The sequence below is a fragment of the Dama dama genome, chromosome 5 (genome assembly GCF_033118175.1).
Source record: "Dama dama isolate Ldn47 chromosome 5, ASM3311817v1, whole genome shotgun sequence".
NCBI lineage: Eukaryota > Metazoa > Chordata > Mammalia > Artiodactyla > Cervidae > Dama > Dama dama.
The window spans coordinates 7,888,468-7,906,740 of record NC_083685.1 but is presented as its reverse complement, the minus strand read 5'-3'; the positions used below and the strand labels follow the sequence as shown (position 1 = coordinate 7,906,740).

General features: G+C 53.8%; 1 protein-coding gene across 7 annotated transcripts in view; it reads left to right on the top strand.

Annotated features, from left to right (window-relative positions):
* The window catches only part of KIAA1671 (KIAA1671 ortholog), a 172,225-nt gene that overhangs the window by 102,246 nt on the left and 51,706 nt on the right, over positions 1-18,273 (top strand). The window contains exon 1 of one of the 7 annotated variants that reach the window (XM_061141665.1): positions 9,820-10,225. The exons of the other annotated variants lie outside the window; for them this stretch is intronic. Within the exon in view, the coding sequence (XP_060997648.1) occupies positions 9,941-10,225 (285 nt within the window). The 5' untranslated portion in view covers positions 9,820-9,940. Of the gene's footprint in view, positions 1-9,819; positions 10,226-18,273 lie in introns of those variants that run through there. 7 annotated transcript variants of the gene reach the window in all.

Below are 18,273 nucleotides of genomic sequence, written 5' to 3'. Positions count from 1 at the left end.
GCAGGGAGAAAGCGTGCAGCGAGCGGGACCGCGTGGGGACCGTTACAGCAGCTCTGAGATGAGCGGAGGGCGAGCTGGGTGATGGGAACTGTGGGGCTGGGCCTGGGGGCTCCCCGGCACCCTTGTGCTCACTGAGCCGCAGCTGCCGAGAGAGAGCGCAGGCCTCCCGGCCAGCCTTCACCCCCAAGTGACTGACCGTGCGGCCTCAGCCTCGCTGTCTCAGTGTCCTCTGTGTAATGGGGGCGGTGGTTCTGCTCCCACAGGATAGAACACGCGCCGTGTAGCCTTCCGCAGCACCTGGGAAGGGGAGGACCATGTTTATCCCATTTTAAAGAAAAGAAAGGAGGGGCTCAGAGAGGGTGAGTCACTTGCCCTGGGTCACACAGCGCACAGTCAGTCCTGGGAGGCCTGCCTTTAACTGTGTGTGCGGGGAATGACAAGAGACGGCGTGGCGGCTGGCGCGTCATTGGTGCTGAGAAAGCGTCCACCGTGTCCTAGCAGCGTTTGAATAGACATGGATTTGGCACTTGGGAGGCCGTTTCCCTTCATAAGTTTGTTCTCAGAAAAGTGAACGCTGCAGCCATGGACATCTCCGTCGGAGCCCAAGGCCCTGCCGCCTACCTTTGCTGGGGCCTGCTTTGGGCACCTTGACCCGGGGGGCAGGTGTCTTGATTTCCTTTTGTGAGATGAGGCACCTCGGGCGAGAGGAGGCCACATGACAGCCCACGGCCGCACGGTGTCTGGGCCCGGCAGGGACGGGGGGCCTTAGACACGAGGCAGCTGGGGTTTGAGTTGGGCTCCCCCACTTCCCAGAGACGGGGGAGCGCCGCCCGGGCACCCTCAGTGGTTGGGGGCAGAGCCTGGTGGGCCTCAAGCCCGAGTCAGTGGGCCCAGGACCCGCCTTCTCGCCTCCCTTCAGACGGGGCAGGAGGCTACAGAGCCCCCTGCAAGGCCGCCTGGGTCGGCTGATGCCAAGAGGGGGTCTCCGAGGCTGTCTCGGGAAACCTGTGCCGTCACGGTCAGGCTTCACTTGGGGTTCACTTGCGGCCGCCCGAGTCTGAGGAAGTAAAGCAGAGAGGAGGAAAGAACAGGGGTCTGGACCCTGCTCCTGAGGCCACCTCTTCTGCACCCCAGAAGCCAACCCCGTTCTACCATGAATTCTACCATGAAGCGGGGCGCTCCCAGGGGCAGCGTAGCCCGGTGGCCAGGAGCCCCGGCTTTGTGCCCAGCCAGCCCCCGGCTCGAGCCTAGTTCTGCACGTGGCTCCCCTGTGGCGCAGGCTCCGGTCCCCCTCATTTCACTTTCCTCTTCTGCACCGCGCGGGTTACAACCCTCCTGGCTTCCTCGAGTCAGGGGGTGACAGCAGGCCCTCAGCGACTGAGCTCCGCCGAGGTTGCTTATCATCCAGGGGCCGGGCTGGGGCCTCTCTCACCTGACAGAGCGCTGGGCACCAAGTAGGCCCCCATTCAAACGCTTGTTGAAGTCAGAAGGTGTCAGGGGGGAGCGTAGGGGCAGGGACAGGAAGGCCTTTTCTTCCCCTTCTTCCAGCCTTTTGTTATCGTAGGGAGAGTCTTCAGATCTTGGGATGCAACTTAGGGGCACTTAGCCCAGGATAGCAGGCTCGGTACTCAGGGATAAGTCTTCTGGGGGACATCGTGACTCCTTCATCCTAGTCATAATTTCTTGTTCCCCAAGAACATCTTGCTCTCGTTCACTAACCGATCCAAACATGTGGGATTTCAGCGGCTCCTGTGGAAAGGGAAGCCTAAAGAATCTTCTAAAGGAGATCAGTCCTGAGTGTTCATTGGAAGGACTGAAGTTGAAGCTGAAACTCTAATACTTTGGCCACCTGATGCGAGGAGCTGACTCATGGGAAAAGACCCTGATGCTGGGATAGATTGAAGGCAGGAGGAGAAGGGGACGACAGAGGATGAGATGGTTGGATGGCATCACCAACTCAATGGACATGGGTTTGAGTAAACTCCAGGAGTTGGTGATGGACAGGGAGGCCTGGTGTGCTGCAGTCCATGGGGTTGCAGAGATGGACACGACTGAGGGACTGAACTGAACTGAACTGAACTGTGGAAACGGGCGTGTTGACCAACCCCAGGCAAGGGGATCAGACCTCAGTGGGGCCCCTCTCCTTACCAGGAATCCCAAGGAGGGATGGCAGCGCTCCAGAAACACTGTCCCAGAGCCCCAGGGCAGCGCTGTGGCTGTGTGAACTGGGCGGGGCCCTCTGCCCACCCCGTTTCCATTTCAGAGAAGGCGGACCCCGCAGCTTTATTAGACGCCCAGCTCTTCAAAGGGGGACTGTAATTACAGACCGACCTTGCCACATGGGGCGGGACCACACAGCAGGCTCTCCCCAGCGTGGAAAATGCTCCTTTTTCCGCTTGCACTCGGGGTGGGGCCTGATAAAGCAGAGAGACAAGTTCCTGGCTGTTTCTACAAAGATTTCCTTTTCAGATAGTTTTTTTTCTCCCCCCACCACTCCCCTTCCAAGGTTAATGAGGGGCATCTTAGGTCATTAAAATGACTACTTGAATAAGAATGTGATAAATGAACACAAGGAAACAGTCGTGGGCTTGGTTTATAAATAATCTGGGATTGACTTGTCAGGTCAAGTCATTTCTGTTTTCTTTTTTCTCCCATATCAGAATTCTTTTCCCTGTTGCCTTGGAAACAAGCCTAGGCAGAGGGATGCTGGGAGTTGTGTGACTCGGGTTCAAGCCTCAGTGATTCCCTCATTTCACACGGTAGGCACATCAAGTGCTGGATGCTGAGAATCAAGGTTGAACAGAACACATACCTGCTGCCCCTGGTCTCAGAGTCCAGTGGGGAGACTGACTGGTCAGTTGAGCTACAGCTCAGATTGTTAATGATGCGGGAGAGTGTTGTTTGGCAAAGTGGGAGCCCAGAGGTGGCCCCCTGGGGGGCATGTATCAGGGGAGGCTTCTTGGAGGAGGGAGTACCTAAGCTGAGCTGTGAAGGACAGTAGATGCCGACCAGGTGAGGAACAGGTGGGACAGTTTCCTCGCCCAAGGGAACAGCATGTGCAAAGGGCTGAACAAGAGACAGCCTGGCACATCCCAGGATGGCAGTTGGTCTGGTCGGGCTGGGGTGGAGAGACCCTGGGGGTGGAGGTCAGACCTGAGGCCAGAGACCCTGTCAAATGCAGATTGTGAGCGACCCTGTGGAAAATCAGGGCCCCTGTCACAGGTGTACCCTGAGGTCTGGGACAGCCGTCTACGTGGGCCTGGTTCTTCAATGAAAGGAGAAGTTTGGCCACCGACCGGCCCTTCAAAAGCTTTGCTCCATCCCACAGGGAGAGAAAACAGGTTGTTTTTTTTTTTAATATTTATTTATTTGGCCACCTCGGGTCTTCGTTGCATCACGGGATCTTTCGTTGCGATGCACAGTCTCTAGTTGCGGCATGCGAGCTTAGTTGCTCCAACGCGTGTGGGATCTTAGTCCCCTGACCAAAGATCAAACCCATGTCCCCTGGATTGCAAGGCAGAGTCTTCATCACTGGACTGCCAGGAAAGTCCCTGAGAAAACAGATTTAAGCTGGGTCCACAAATCAGCCCTTCCCACACATGGTCCCCAGAATTAGTCTCTAGGCCAGTTGTCAAGAAAGGAAACTTTGATTTGCACCCAGACAAGTCTTTCTGCAGAAATTTCCTGACCAGAGGAGATTTGAGGACACCCCAAGAAGGGTGTAGACTAGTCACCGCCCTCATGCATGGGGCTTGGGTGCAGAACTGGCTGTTCTAAGGAGTTTTAGAGGTGTGGAGAGAGTCTGGCTTCTGCCCTGGAAGGAAGAGGGCTTTGCAATCTTACAGGTCTCGGTTCAAGTCCCAGAGCCCCACAAGCTCAGTGACCTTGAACAAATACCTTCAGCTCTTGAAAACCTCACTGCCCTTCTCTGCGAACCGGGGATAATTAATAACAGGGCTCACCCTATAGGGTTGTTGCCAGGATTATGTGAGGTAAGGTGCCTGGGTAACCAGTTTCCATAGAGCAGATCCTCAATTCATCATCACTATTATTACCACTACATCACCTTCCTTATCAACATAATATCGATACGTATTATATATAATACAATTATGTATATATAATATTATTTTAATGTATTTTGAGACCTTGCATGCCTACTCCTGGAATGTCCGGTTTTTTGGGAAGCAGGATCATGTAATTGAGACCTCCTGTGGGAGATTTGGAAAAGACTGAGGTTGTTGAAGGTGGTCTCGAGGTGGGGGGACATCTGATAGAGATGGAGAACAGGGGAAAGCAGCTCTTGGCAGGGGTACAGGGGGTACAGCATGTGCAGAAGCCCAGGGGGAGGGTGGAATATGACCATGCCCAGTGACCTTTGCAAATGCCATTCAGCTTTCTTAGAGAACTCCTATTCATCCTTCAAAACCCTACCTAGATTTCCTTTTTCCAGTTAAAATAAATGATCCTCAATAAATGATCATCTTCCATTTGTTTGTCTTTCCTCAACTTCCTACTTTCTTAGTTGGGTCTCCACTTCTTAACATTCCCATCATAGTGTGTTATTCACTAGTCTTTCTTAGCTCTTGGTATTTGTATTGCAAATGTTCTTTTTTTTTTTTTCTCTGCGTTTTCTTCCACTGAGGGATTCTCTATAGAGTGTTCACGTTTGTATCAGATATGGGGGAAAAAATTATAGTCTCGGGTTTGATATGGTCCATTGGGATACCCTCTCCTCTTAATGGCTGAGAATCAGAGAACTACCCCAAGCTCTTCAGGGACTATAGTCCCTTTGGGATCAGTACGGAGCTCACATAAAGCAACTGAACAGGGAAATTTGTCAAATGAATGAATGAGTGACATGCTGATTTCTGTAACGGCAAACGCATGTCTGGAAATGGTGACCTCTGGTCTCTACCTCCTACTGTGGTGGTAAAATTCTCCTCTATTTCCTGGATCGCAGTGGCTTCTCCAGAGTCCTTTGGATTAATTATGTAAGGAGATGACTTTCTTTCCTTTTTGATGCCCAGCAAACTCCCAAGAGTTTCCTGGAGAGAACAGAAGAGTTTGCATAAAAAGTCCTCTGGTGGGGAAAGCGTTCAGGCTGTGCCCCAGTTTTCAGAAAGTGACGCTTTTTATAGTCAGACTTTTAGACCACATTGTACCTAAAGGGAGCCGGGAGCTGGGAGCAGGCAGGCAATCTGGCTTTCTAGCTCCCTTCTGCACCCCTCTCCCCTGGTGTGGAAGGAGGCGGACTGTGTGATCCTGCCCACCACCTAGTCCCCTCTGCTCTTCCCAACACTTGTCTTCCTTCTAGACTGATTTGGCAAAGGCTGGTCTTCCTGTCCTTGCTTAAGGTGCAAGGCCGGGGATTGCACACTCCACCACTTCATAGCTGTGTGACCTTAGGCCAGTCACGGAATCCCTCGGCCTCAGTTTTTTCCATCTGTAAAATTGGGGTAGTAATCCTAGCACAGACCTCATTTCATTGTTGGGAGGAGCAGACAATGTGTTACTAATACGATGCCTGGCACTCACAGCCCATGGTACCAATAGCATCAGTGACAATGACAGCCTTTGATGAGTTCCTCTCTGAAAATCAGGGAGGCTCAGTAACTTTCTTAGGGCCACATAGTCTAAGAAGAGCTAGAGAAGAGTTGTTGTTCAGTCCCTCAGTCCTGTCCAACTCTTTGCAACCTCATGGACTGTAGCACACCAGGCTCCTCTGTCCACTATATCCCAGAGTTTGCTCAGATTCATGTCCTTTGAGTCAGTGATGCTATCCAACCACTTCATCCTCTGCCGCCCCCTTCTCCGTCTGCCTGATTCAATCTTTCCAGGCATCAGGATCTTTTCCAATGAGTCAGTGACAGGTCCACAAACCTTTAACCATGATGCTGTATTGATTTAGCAAATCCAGGGCTGTGTCGAGGGTGAGGTGACTAAGGCACACCCGTAAGGTCTACAGCTTAAGAGAGCACCCCCAAAAAAAATAGGTTATCAAGATAAATAATTTTTTATACAGCATTCTTTAAAAATCAAAATTAATTCACAAAACCGACCGCTGACATAACACATAAAGGTGGGATCAATATCACTGACTTTTTGTTTTGCCTCTGACTTGGATGTGGGTCAGCGCAGCCTGAACAGGTCTCTTTTTTGTTGAATGATAAGGTTTTTACGACTTTTTCACAAATATAACTATCACATGTGACTGTGATAAACACCTCTGTGGCAAAAATGTCTTGTATAGATCATGCTCATTTCCGGACAAAGTGCTGGGTGTGGATCAAGAAACTCGGGGTCAAAAGGCAGGCTCATCCTTCCACCCCAGCCTTTTATTATGAAAAATTTCAAACATATGGAGAAATTATACATCCCCACCAGGAATATTCTGTAATTGGTCACATTTTGCTACATTTGCCTAAGAAAAATCTAGCCTCCCATCCCTTCCTTAGTGTACAGGTTTTTTTTTTTTTTTTCCCCCTGCGTGTCAAAGTGAGCTATAGATGTCAGTACACTTTAGCATGTGTGTCGCTAACTGGCAGGGCATTGTTTTTAAGAATTTTGATTTTATTAAAAAAAAAGAATTTTGATTTTGAATGTTAAAGTCCCTTCAGAAAACGCATACCCATCTCCATCTCTGTCTGTGAGTAAATATGACTCTTTTACCATAGCCTGGCCAACACTGGATATTATAATTTTAACTTTAAGTTAGTTTATTTATTTGGCTGTGTTGGATCTTCGTTGCATCATGCAGGATCTTTGGTTGCAGCGTATGGATTCCCTAGTTGTGGCTCTCAGACTCGGTAGTTGCAGCTCAGGCTTGGTCATTCCACGGCATGTGGGATCTTAGTTCCCTGACCAGGGATCGAACCCACATCCCCCACATCGCAAGGTGGATTCTCAACCGCTGGACTGCCAGGGAAGTCCCCGGATATTACAATTTTAAAGGTGCTGCTTTGATGTAACTTTTTTCCTCCCGGAGGTGCTCAGTAAATCCCCCCCACCTTAAAAAGTTGCATCCCTTTCCAGCTCTTCAGGTATTTCTGGTGCAGCTTTTTGGGGTTAGGTGGGGAGGACTGCTCCCATCCTGGGAGTCCCCGGTCTGCTGGGGACCACCTGTTACAGGAGGCTAGCTGCTGACACTGTGTGGAAAGCAGGGAAACCCTGGTGACCAGAAGCCCTGGGACCCTGGAGGCTGTATAGGGTGGTGGGTGGGGCCAGACACATGCCTGGGGGGAGGATCTGGGGCCCTGTGCACCTTTTCTCATCTGCATAGTGGGGGGTGCAGGCTACTGCGAGAGCCCCTAGTCCCCTCCCCTCTCTCTCCTCCTGCTCCAGCCTGTGTTTCCTGATGGCCCAGGTGCTACCTTGCCTCTGGGCATCTGACCCCCCTGTGGTTTCTGTGGGTCAGGAACTGGGGGTGCAGCTTGGCTGGGTAGCTCTGGCTCAGGGTCTCCCATGAAGTTGCGGTCAAGGGCTGGGTCATCCAAGGGTCTTCCTGGCGATCTGGGACCTGCTTCCAAAGCAGCTCACTCACGTGGCTGGAAGTTGGTGCCGGCGGTTGGCCTGGGGTGGCTGGCCTGTCTGCACATGGGTCTCTCCACGGGGCTGCTCGAGTGCCTCACAGCATGGTGGCTGGCAGGCCCTGGCTTTGAAAGTCACTCGCTGTCACTTCTGCCTCACCTCTTGGGCACACAGACCAATTCTCGCTCATCGTGGGAGGGGACCACACCAGGGTATGACTCACAGAGGGCAGGGATCTCTGGAGGCCGTCTTGAGGGCTGCCTGCCATCCTGGAAGACCTTGGCAGGTAACTGTCACCTCTCTGGGCCTCAGTCTTCCCCTCTGTCAAATGGGTTCGTGTGAGGATTCCTGAGTTAATTCTTGCTAGCACTTAGAAGAGCACTGGAGACTGAGTCACTCTTCAGTAAATATCAGCATCATTACAGGGTCCTGCTGGGCTGTGAGTCCTCGAGGGCAGGGGCTATCCTTAGGTCCGTGTTCAGCCGGCCCAGAGACGGCAGTCTCCAGATGTTTACATGAATGAGTGAAAGAATGAGTGAGCAAACGAACATCCATAAGGACTGGGAATCCAGAGAAGCAGAGCTGCGTCAGCTGCGTTGTCAGAGACGCCTCCATGAAAAACTTTCTCAAGTGAGGCCCTTTGATCAGTGTCTAGGGAGCAAATATTTATTCAAAACTGGAGGTGACGTGGGTGGGGAAAAGCTCTTGGGATGCAGTCAAACTGATCAAAGTTTCACTCTTGGAGTTGGCGTTTGAACAATAAATATTTACTGAGCTCCAACTCTGGACCATGCGCCGCGTCAGACCCTGAAAAGGGGCGGAGAGCGGGGAGGAAACAGCCTGGGCCACGGCCTGGTGGTAGAGCCTTGCTGTGTGACCTTGGGCCAGTGAATCTACGTCTCTGAGCCTGAGCCTCCTCATCTGTACCGCAGAGGGTCCATCCCTGCTGGAAGGAAGAAAGCTTCTCCAACACGCGTGCCTCCCCTCAGGATCCGGCTGCTGCTCCCCCTTGCCGACAAGCACCCCCTCCGGTCTCAGATGCTTCTGCCTCCCATCCCCAGCCCTCCTTCCCCCACCCCGAGTCCCAACCACTCCAGCTCCACAAGGGTTAAAGCCCAGGAGCTCATGTGACCCAGTATAAACCATGAATCATTCCTGTTGCTCCCGCGTGGAGCCTGCCTGCCCAGGATGGGGCAGGTGCTGGGCCCTGGGTTGCCATGGCAACTCCGCCAGTACTAAAACACAGCCCGGCCCAGTTCCTTCCTTGGGGGGCCTGGGGGCTGTTTCACCTGGTTGGGTGTTGCCTTTTAGGGAGGAGGGAGGGAAGGCTGGAGAGAGAGAGAGGGAGCTCAGGGAGGAACAAGTGGAAATTGAGACAGGGCCGGGGAGGAAGGAGAGGCTGGGAACCTGACCGAGAAATGGACCGCCAGAGGGAGACAGACTGACTGCCGGCCACAGGTCCCGTCACCCTGGAGGCAGTTTCCCAACTGTTCAGCCTTCCCGGGGCCGCCGGGTCTTCCAACACACACGCACACAGGCGCCCGCATGCACGCACGTGCAGCCCCATCTCCCCCGCTGAGCCGGCGGTCGGGGCTGCAGGGCGGGTGGGCTGCCTGCCGAGCACGTGCAGGCCCTGACAGCCCCGCGGACGGTGAGCCAGCGAGCCGGGACTTGGGGGTGGGGTGGGGTGGGGAAGAACAAATGGGGGCGGACGTCAGCTCCCTGGGCGGCCGCCTCCCCGAGGCCCCTCCTGCATTCCCGGGCGGCGAAGCCCCTCGCTGAGAATGGGGGCTGATGTCATCCCGGGCTGCCGAGCCAGGGGAGCCAGGGGAGCCGGGGGGGCCCCGCGGCCCCGGTGTGGTTGCCTCCGGAAATGAGCTAGCTGCCCGCCGGCCCACAGGTTCGGAAACCTCCTCCCCCTCCCCCTGGCCAGAGGACGGGTAAACCTGCATGGGCCAGGTGAGCTGGGGGGGGCCCCTGGGGGCGAGTGAGGACCGTGCCGAGGGTTCCCCGGGGGCCACCGCCTCTTCCTCCCCCAGCTCGCGGGGGGACTGTCACACCCCGAAGCCAGCCAGCGCAGCAAAGCTTGTCGTCACCCGAACCAGCCAGCCAGCCAGCCGGCCTGGCCCGGCTGGTGAGCACTGGGAACTGGATCTTGGAGCCGCCGGTGTGTTTACTCACAGCCCCAGGGGGTTGGACTCTCAGCCTGATCCTAACGAGCCCCGTGGATGCCCCTGGCCACCGGTTCGGCGGGTGTTGACCTGCTCCCGGTCCAGCTACTGAAGAGGCGGCTATCTTTCCTCTCCAGCGAGAGCCCAGAACTTGCCCAAGCGAGCGTGCAGCAGGGGGACCCTAGAGGACCGACCCTGGCACTTCCCTGCCCTCCTCCCCACCTCGCCCCACCAGCCCCATGGATTACCTGGGTGACAAACTCACGGTGGCCCAGAGCCACGTGACCCAGTGGATGGGGACCGTCCGGCGCTCCTTCCAGGAGGCCCTCAACCTGGTGACCAGCACAGCGGGCCCTGAGCGGGCGGGCGGGGAGCCCTCCGGACGGACCCCCTTCAAGCGCACCTCGTCCTTCCGACACCTGGCTTCCCGGAGTCGAGAGTCTTTCCGCCGCTTCTCGGCGCGAAGCCAACAGAGATTTTCTTCCCTGAGGAAAAGGCAGCCGGATTCAGAGCCCCCAGACCTAGTAAGCTTGTTATTATTTTTGTTTGTTTGTTGTTTAAGTATTGAAACAAGAGTGAGAACTCCTCCCTGTCAATTGGCTGGGTGGGGGCGGGGGGGCGTCCCATCAATCCAGCCAGGGAAGTTGCCTTTTCCGGGACAGTTGTCCATCCAGCCAGATCGTTTCCTGCTCCCGTGCCTGGGAGAGAGGCGTGTGGTGGTGATTCCCCTTGACGGTAGACGCGCGTGCATTTATACCAGGTTCAGCGTCTCTGTGTACGGGGCTGGCTTTGCTGGTTGGTTTATCCGTAAGTGTTTGACACTCCAGCCCAATGCAAATGCTTCCTATTTCTAGGGAGGCTTAGTTGGCACCTGCTCTGTCTCCTCAAACACCCTCCATGGGTGGCCGAGCGTCCACATCATGTGCGTGTGGAGTTGTGGCTTTTGTGGTCTTCGAGCTGAGCAAAACCGCGCGGTCTCCTCTGATCGCCCGAGGGGGCAGGCAGGACTGCCCGCTGGCCAGTGCCGCAGGCAGTGAATGGGCCAGCACGGGCCGGAGGAGGGTAATCTGGGTCCTGAGAGTCCAGCAGCTCCCACTCTGGCAAGCGTGATGGGGCTTGGGGTTCAGGGTGGGATGACATCTAATGATTGCGAACTCAACCTGCACCCAGGTTTGTTTGGTTTTTTTTTTTCCTCAAGGACCTTGCTAATGATTTGAAGAGGTGGGGCTGAGCCCAGAGAGGGAAAGACAGCTGCCTGGGGTAGCACAGGGAGTGAGTAGCAGAGCAAGTGCCGGAAGCCCCAGCTTTGAACCCCATTCAGGGCTCTTTCCAACCAAGCTTCTATAAAAAAGATTTCTCCAGACCTTCCCGATAGCTTCAGGGAAGCCCTTATCACAGGCCCTCAAAGAGAGAGGGTCTCCTGACTATGTGACCCAGTTCACAGGAGACCAAAGATGGATGGAGTGCTGAGCCGCCTCCTCCCCCGGATTCAGCCTTGTGTTAAGTCCCGGTTGTCATTTCAGACCCAGGGCTGACGGAGCCGTGGGGTGCACCAGGCTCTGAGCCAGCCCTCTGCGCGTTCGAGGCTGCAGGCGTCCCCTCAGCTGGCCCAGAGAGGTGTGGTGATCCTCCCAGGGTCACGCAGCAACGAGAGCAGTCAGCTGCTAACATATGCCTCGTGAAGATGACATCTCCTTCCCTCCTGGGTCTGTGCTGCTTTGTGGCTCGAGATGAATCAGTGGGGCCTGAACTTAGAAGACAGATTCCCCCAACCCAAGCTCTGGGACGGGTCACGGCCTCTCGGTCATTCTTTCTGCCCCTCTGTCTCTGTGTGAGTGTCTCTCTCTGTGTCCCTCTTCTCTGTCACTCTTGTTCTCTCTCTGGCAATTCAGTTAAGGGCCTGGGGCTTTGGTAACATTCAGTTCCCTGCTGTTTGGCCCTGGGCATTGGCCGGAGTCCCCCAGGCCCCATCGCCCTGCTCCCCAGCTTGGTGAATGAATGAATGAGTGAACGAAGAGGGGCCTGGTAGGGCCTTTGCCTCCTCTGTTCACTGTTGCCTCCATCAGCGCTGATGCACGCTCGGTAAATCTGGGCTGAATTAACCTGGTTCCTTCCCATTTAACGTTCAGCATCTACCAGCTGGCGCTGGGGTTGAGAGCTTGAATCAAACCCAGCCACATCCTGGCAAAGAGGCCCTGACTCGTTCTCAAGCCCCGGTTTCCTCCTCTGTCAGCCGGGGAGAACTGGGGGTCATCAGGTTGACATGGGTACCCACCGCGGGCCCGGGCACATAGTGGGTGAGCACCAGGAGATGCTTTCTCTCAGGTGCCCCGGTGTCCTGCCTCCCGGGCAGAGTTGGGGTGGAGACGCAGGCTCTTTTGCAGAAGAGACTCCTGTCTTTGACTTCTGGCTCTGCTCCTTCCTAGCTGTGCAGCCTCGGGTACACTGTTCCCTTCTCTGTGCCTCAGTTTCCTCATCTGTGAGATGGGGATGTCCTCATTCTTTACATTTCCCATTGCAGCTGCTTAAGGGCAGTGACCTGCTGCGGAGACGCATGATGCCCGTGGTAGCCCTGCTTAGCACTCAGTACGTGGCCCTGTCACCCAGTACGTGACCGCCGAAACCTTTCCTCTCAAACCGTTCCTCCAAAGATTCCCAGTGAACTGGGAGATCCACACGCGCCCCTCTCCCCTGGGGACTTGGCGTCAGTGTTTGTTTTCTGGGAGGAAACTTTTCAAAGCCACAGACAATTAAGAGTTAGGAGACACCTGCAGGAGCCTGAGCTGGGACTGGGAAGGGGGCGGGATTTCAGTCTTTGGACTCAAACTGGTACATGATTTATCTAAATAATCCGTTCTGTTCCCAAGTCCTGCCTGAGGCTTCTATTTACTCAGAGCCCAGTAGAAGAATCTCTGGCAGGCAGAAAGCAACCCTGAAAGGCGTGCCCCGAAACGCTTTTCCAAAGGCAGCCTTGAAATAATCTGCTAATGGCCTGCCTGGGCGTCTGCCGAATAAAAGGGGGGAAGAGGGGAAATAATCGCATTGTCTCCGAGTGACAAAGGCAGGAAGAGGCTCGTCTGTGCCGCAGCCCAGGGCGAGCCTGAGAACAAGCCCTGCCAGAGAGGTGGACGCCGAGCGGAGTCCAGGCAGAAGGTTCCAGAACCCAGGCGCAGCGGCAGCGCCCCCCGAGGCCTACAGCCGGAGTCAGAGTGGGAAGCCGGGAGGTGGGGTGGATTCTCCAGGGCGAGGGGCGTTCGGCAGAGAGGGCTTAGGAACGGGACAGAATTGGGATCGAGGCTCAGCTCCTCCACGTGCTGGCCGAGTGATCTTGGGCAAGTTAAGCCAGCTCTTGCAGTCTCAGCATCGTCATCCGTAAAGCGGGGGTTCACCTGGGACTTGTCTGGCGGGCGGTTCAGTGGGACTGGTACCTGTTAAGCGCCTGGCATACAGGAGGGGCTTAATGAGTGGCGCTTCACGCCATTGCTCTCACGGGGACATGCATTGCCGGAGCCGTGATGTCAGTCCCTCCTGCCCAGATGGCCAGACTGGCGCCCCTCGCAGAGGAGAGTAAGAGCCTGGCTGACCTTTCGTGGGTATGTCCCCTATGCCAGGCCCTCGCAAGTGTGAGGTGTGTATTTGTACCCTGTCATTCGCCCACTCATGTTTTCATCCCACCAGTATTTATCGAGCACCTACTAGGGTTCTGACACTGGGGAAACAGCTGTGAATAGAACAAGACAGAGCTCTGGCCTTTACAGAGTCGCCTTCAAGGGGACAGAGCATAAAGCACGTGAGTGTAAGTTAAGTTGTGTCCAGCTCTCTGCGACCCCATGGACTGCAACACACCAGGCTTTCCTGTCCTCCACTATCTCCCAGAGTTTGCTCAAACTTATGTCCATTGAGTCGGTGATATTAATGCTATCTAACCATCTCATCCTGTGCCACCCCCTTCTCCTCCTGTCCTCAATCTTTCCCAACATCAGGGTCTTTTCCAGTGAGTTGGTTCTTTGCATCAGGTGGCCAAAGTCTTGGAGCTTCAGCTTCAGCATCAGTCCTTCCAAAGAATATTCAGGCTTGGTTTCCTTTAGGATTGACTGGTTTGATCTCCTTGCTGTCCAGTAGACTCTCAAGAGTCTTCTCCAGCAGCACAGTTTGAAAGCATCCATTCTTCATCGCTCAGCCTTCTTTATGGTCCAACTCTGTACATGACCGCTGGCAACACCATAGCTTTGACTGTATGGACGTTTGTCGGCAAAGTGGTGTCTCCGCTTTCTGATACGCTGTGTAGGTTTGAAAATTTAGGAACCGTCTTCAAAGATGAAGGGCTTGCCTCCAACCCTGAACTCTTGCCATGTGTCAGCTTCTCAGTCTCAGCACCGTTGATACCTTGAGCCTGATCACTCTTTGGGGTGCAGAGAGGCTGTCCTGTGTATGTATGTGTGAAAGATCATCCCTGGCCTCTGCCCACTACATGCCATAGCACTCCCAAGCATGACAACCAAAACTGTCCCCAGACATTGCCAAGTGTCTCTGGGGGCAAAACCGCCACCCTCCCCCAGCTGAGAACCACTGCTGGATGTAACTTGGTTTGGGGGACTGTGTATCTGGGGTATCCTCGCAGTGACCCGAGCAGGGGAAGCAGGGCAGGCCCCTCTTTCTGGCTTGGAGTTGGTCTCATCGAGTCTGCACAGCTCCCCCCTTGAAGGACACGTAGGGTAGCCCCATATTTCACAGATGAGAGACTGGAGGCATGGAGAGGCGAAGGGAATGAGTCTTCAAAGGGTTTGGAGGAAGAACATCCCAGCGGCAGGAAAAGCAAGTGCGAAGGCCCCGAGGCAGGTCTGTGCTCAGCGTGTTTGAGGAACAGCAGGGAGGCCAGTGTGGTGAAGGTAGAAGATGGGGGGGTGGGGGGCCAGGGCATGCAGGGCCTGGGGGCCGCGGTGAGGACAGTGTGAACTTTTTGGACGGCAGGGTGCGGAGTACGAGAGCGGTGAGGAGAGCAGAGTAACAGTCGTGGTCGCCGATTACCACGCGCCTACCGTGTGCCGGGCGCAGGTTGTCAGGTTTCTTCCAGAGGCCTGGGCTTCAGGGGAGTAGGGTCCAGCTGTCACAAACCCCCCTGCGCCGATGCCGCCTGCCACCGCTGGGCCAGAGCCCTGACAGGTGCCCTGGTCTTGGGCCACCCCTTGGGGCGCGGAGCTGGGGTGCTGGACTTCAGTGACTCCCCCCCGACCCCCACCCCGCAACCCTGAGCCCAGCTCGCAGTGACCGCACCTCACCTCCGCTGTGGATGGTTAGGCAGGATGGGTCACCTGCTCCTGGGCTGGCCGCACCCAATTCCAGGTCGCGCTTCACCCTGCTGGCAGCAGAATGATGTCACCCCGGAGAACAATGGTCTCTTCACGGTCCAGTCGAGGCGGGGGGTGGTGGGCAAAGGCTGGGCCCAGAGTCAGTACCTCTGGGCGAGACCTGGAGAACAGGGCAGGCCCGAGGCGTGGCCGCCCCCACGGGGCTCTGCTTGTGTGAAATTAGGTTGAGTCCTTCGCCCCCTCCCTCCCCTAAAAAAAGCAGATGCGCTCACCATCCGTGGAGAGTACAGAAAGCCTGAATAAAAACAAAATCCACTTGTGATTTTTAACGTCCATGGAAACCACTCTTGGCGTTTGAATGCCTTTCCTTTCTGTCTTTTCTCCTCCCGTTCTCAAGCAACGTCTCCCACCTTCTGTCTCTTTCTGTCCTTAAAGAAAATGTGCTGGTTTTGTTCTTCTCTAGTAGAGACCTTGTTAAGGCCTGGGTCGCACGTGGCCGTGCACAGGCTCTTGTGTGTATCCACCCCTCTGCCTATACCCTCGGGTCGCTCCCCATCTGGGGCGGCCAGGAAGGATACTGTGAGGGCGGCCCTGGGTGGGCATGTCTTTGTCCAGATTTTTGAGGGGTGGGTAAGGTTAAAAAAGCCCCTTTTGGGTCTCTGCAACCTGAGGGCCCCCCTGTTCCTCTCACTTTCCCTCTTTCAGCATTTTCAATTCTCAGATGTTTTGTTCAAAGTGCCTCTGGCTCTCCTCATCAGGAAGTTGGAAATTTCAGGAAGGAAATCTGGATCACTGCATATCACAGGGAATGGTGTATTTTTGGATTTCAGAAAGAATGGGGTCTCTGGCAAGGAGTCACTGAGATCACGCCTTGCGAACAGGAAGGACGTATTGGGTCAGCTGCAGTGAGCCACTGGTGAACATTTAACGTTAGCCGAGTCTCTGGGGGAAAAGCCCCGATTTGTATGTAGCATTTGCCTATCCCCGTGGTGTGAATACTCCCACCAGGGCCCACTGCAGGTACCAAATAGCCGTCCTTGTACACGGAGCTGGGAAAAGATGTGCAGTACATCATCATTATACACAGCAATCTTCTGTATGTCCAGGGGGCTGCGTTCCAAACCCCTAGTAGATGCCTGAAACCATGGATAGTTGTTTAATCGCTAAGTCGTGTCTGACTCTTTGCGACGCCATGGACTGCAGCACGCCAGGCTTCCCTGTCCTTCACTGTCTCCCAGAGTTTGCTCAAACTCATGCCCATTGAGTCATTGATGCCATCCAACCATCCTATCCCCTGTCACCCCTTCTCCTCCTGCCCTCAGTCTTTCCCAGCATCAGGGTATTTTCCAAAGAGTCGGCTCTTCACATCACATAGCCAAAGTCTTGGAGCTTCAGCTTCAGCATCAGTCCTTCCAATGAATGTCCAGGATATACTCAAAGAATATATCCAATATAGTCAATGAATATATCCAGTCAATATATACTTTGTTTTTCCTATGCATATGTGTACCTATGATAAATTTTAATTTGTAAATTAAGCATTGTAAGAGAGTAACAATAGCTAACAACAAAATAGAACATAGTGACAATAACATAGTGTGATAACAGTTGTGTGAATGTGGTCTCTGTCTCTCAAAACATCTCGCTGTACTGTACTCATCTCTCCTCTTCTGGTAACGATGTGGGATGATCAGATGCCTCCACGATAAGATGCAACATGCAGGATGACGGAGGCAGTGCCTCAGACCGCGGGGCTTCCGTTGACCTGACCGTACGTCAGGAGGAAGGTCGTGCACTTTGGGTTATCCCGGATCACGGAGCCATGTCGATGGTGGTGGATGGGTGTCAGGCGCAAACGAGGGACGGTGTGAGATTTCATCACACTACTCAGGAAGGCGCACAATTTAAAACTTGTGAATTGCTTATTTCTGGAACTTTCCATTTAATATTTTTGGGCCCAGCTGGACCGTGGGTAACTGAAACCACAGAAAGTGAAAGTGCAGAGAATGGAGGGGTGCCGAGAGTATAGTATGTTCACCGAACAGATTTCAATGGATAGACATGATCTCAAGACCACAGATGGTAGTAAAATGTAGTGATTAGGAAGTATTGAGGTTTGACTACTCCTTACCTTTGCTTTTATTAGGATTTGTTTAATTATAATTTTATATCATTAATGCCTAGTAATGGCTGTGTTTGGCAGCTGACTCAGAACTGACTTCCTGAGACGTTCACTGTTGTGTCTACACCACTGTGTTGTGTCCGCACCACTGCGGGTGGAGACAGTGAGCTGTGGGTCCCCGGAGCTGCGGGTTTGAATCCTGATTCTGCCTCTCGCTTTGCTGTGGGACTTTGGGGAGGTGACTTAGTCTCTTCCCGCCTCTGTTTTCTCTTCCGTAGAACGGGGCCTGTGATGTCATCTGACTCCACAGATACGCTGGGGAGTATACTGACATAAGGCGCACGCAGCACTTGGCGCCATTCGAGGCGAGTTAGCTGGGTCTCAGTCAATGTTTCCTGGCATCGTCATCGTTTATTTAGTGTTTAATAGTTGGCAAAGCACGTTCAGTTGACTGCAGCCGTGAAATTAAAAGACACTTGCTCCTTGGAAGGAAAGCTATGACAAACCTAGACAGTGAATTAAAAAGCAGAGACATCAGTTTGTCGACTAAGGTCTGTCTAGTCAAAGCTATATTTTCTCCAGTAGTCATGTACAGATGTGAGAGTTGGACCGTCAAGAAGGCTGAGCACCAGAGAATTGATGATTTCATATTGTGGTGCTAGAGAAGACTCCTGGGAGTCCTTTGGACTGCAAGGAGATCAAACCAGTCAATCCTAAAGGAAATTAACCCTGAATATTCACTGAAAGGACTGATGCTGAAGCTGAAACTCCAATACTTTGGTCACCTGATGCGACTCATTGTTAAAGACCCTGATGCTGGGAAAGATGAAGGCAAAAGGAGAAGGGGGTGACAGAGGATGAGAGGGTTAGATAGCATCACCGACTCAGTGGGCATGAATTTGAACAAACTCTGGGAAATGGTGGAGGACGGTGGAGCCTGGTGTGCTGCAGTCCGTGGGGTGTATATATATATATTTTTTTTAGGTGATGCTATTTTTTATTTTTTTTTGCCTGCACTCAGGCTTCACTGTGATGTGTGGGCTTAGTTGCTTGTTGTCGTGTGTTATCTTAGTTTCTTGTCCAGGTATTGAACCCTTGTCCCCTGCATTGGAAGGTGGATTGTTAACCACTGGACTAGCTT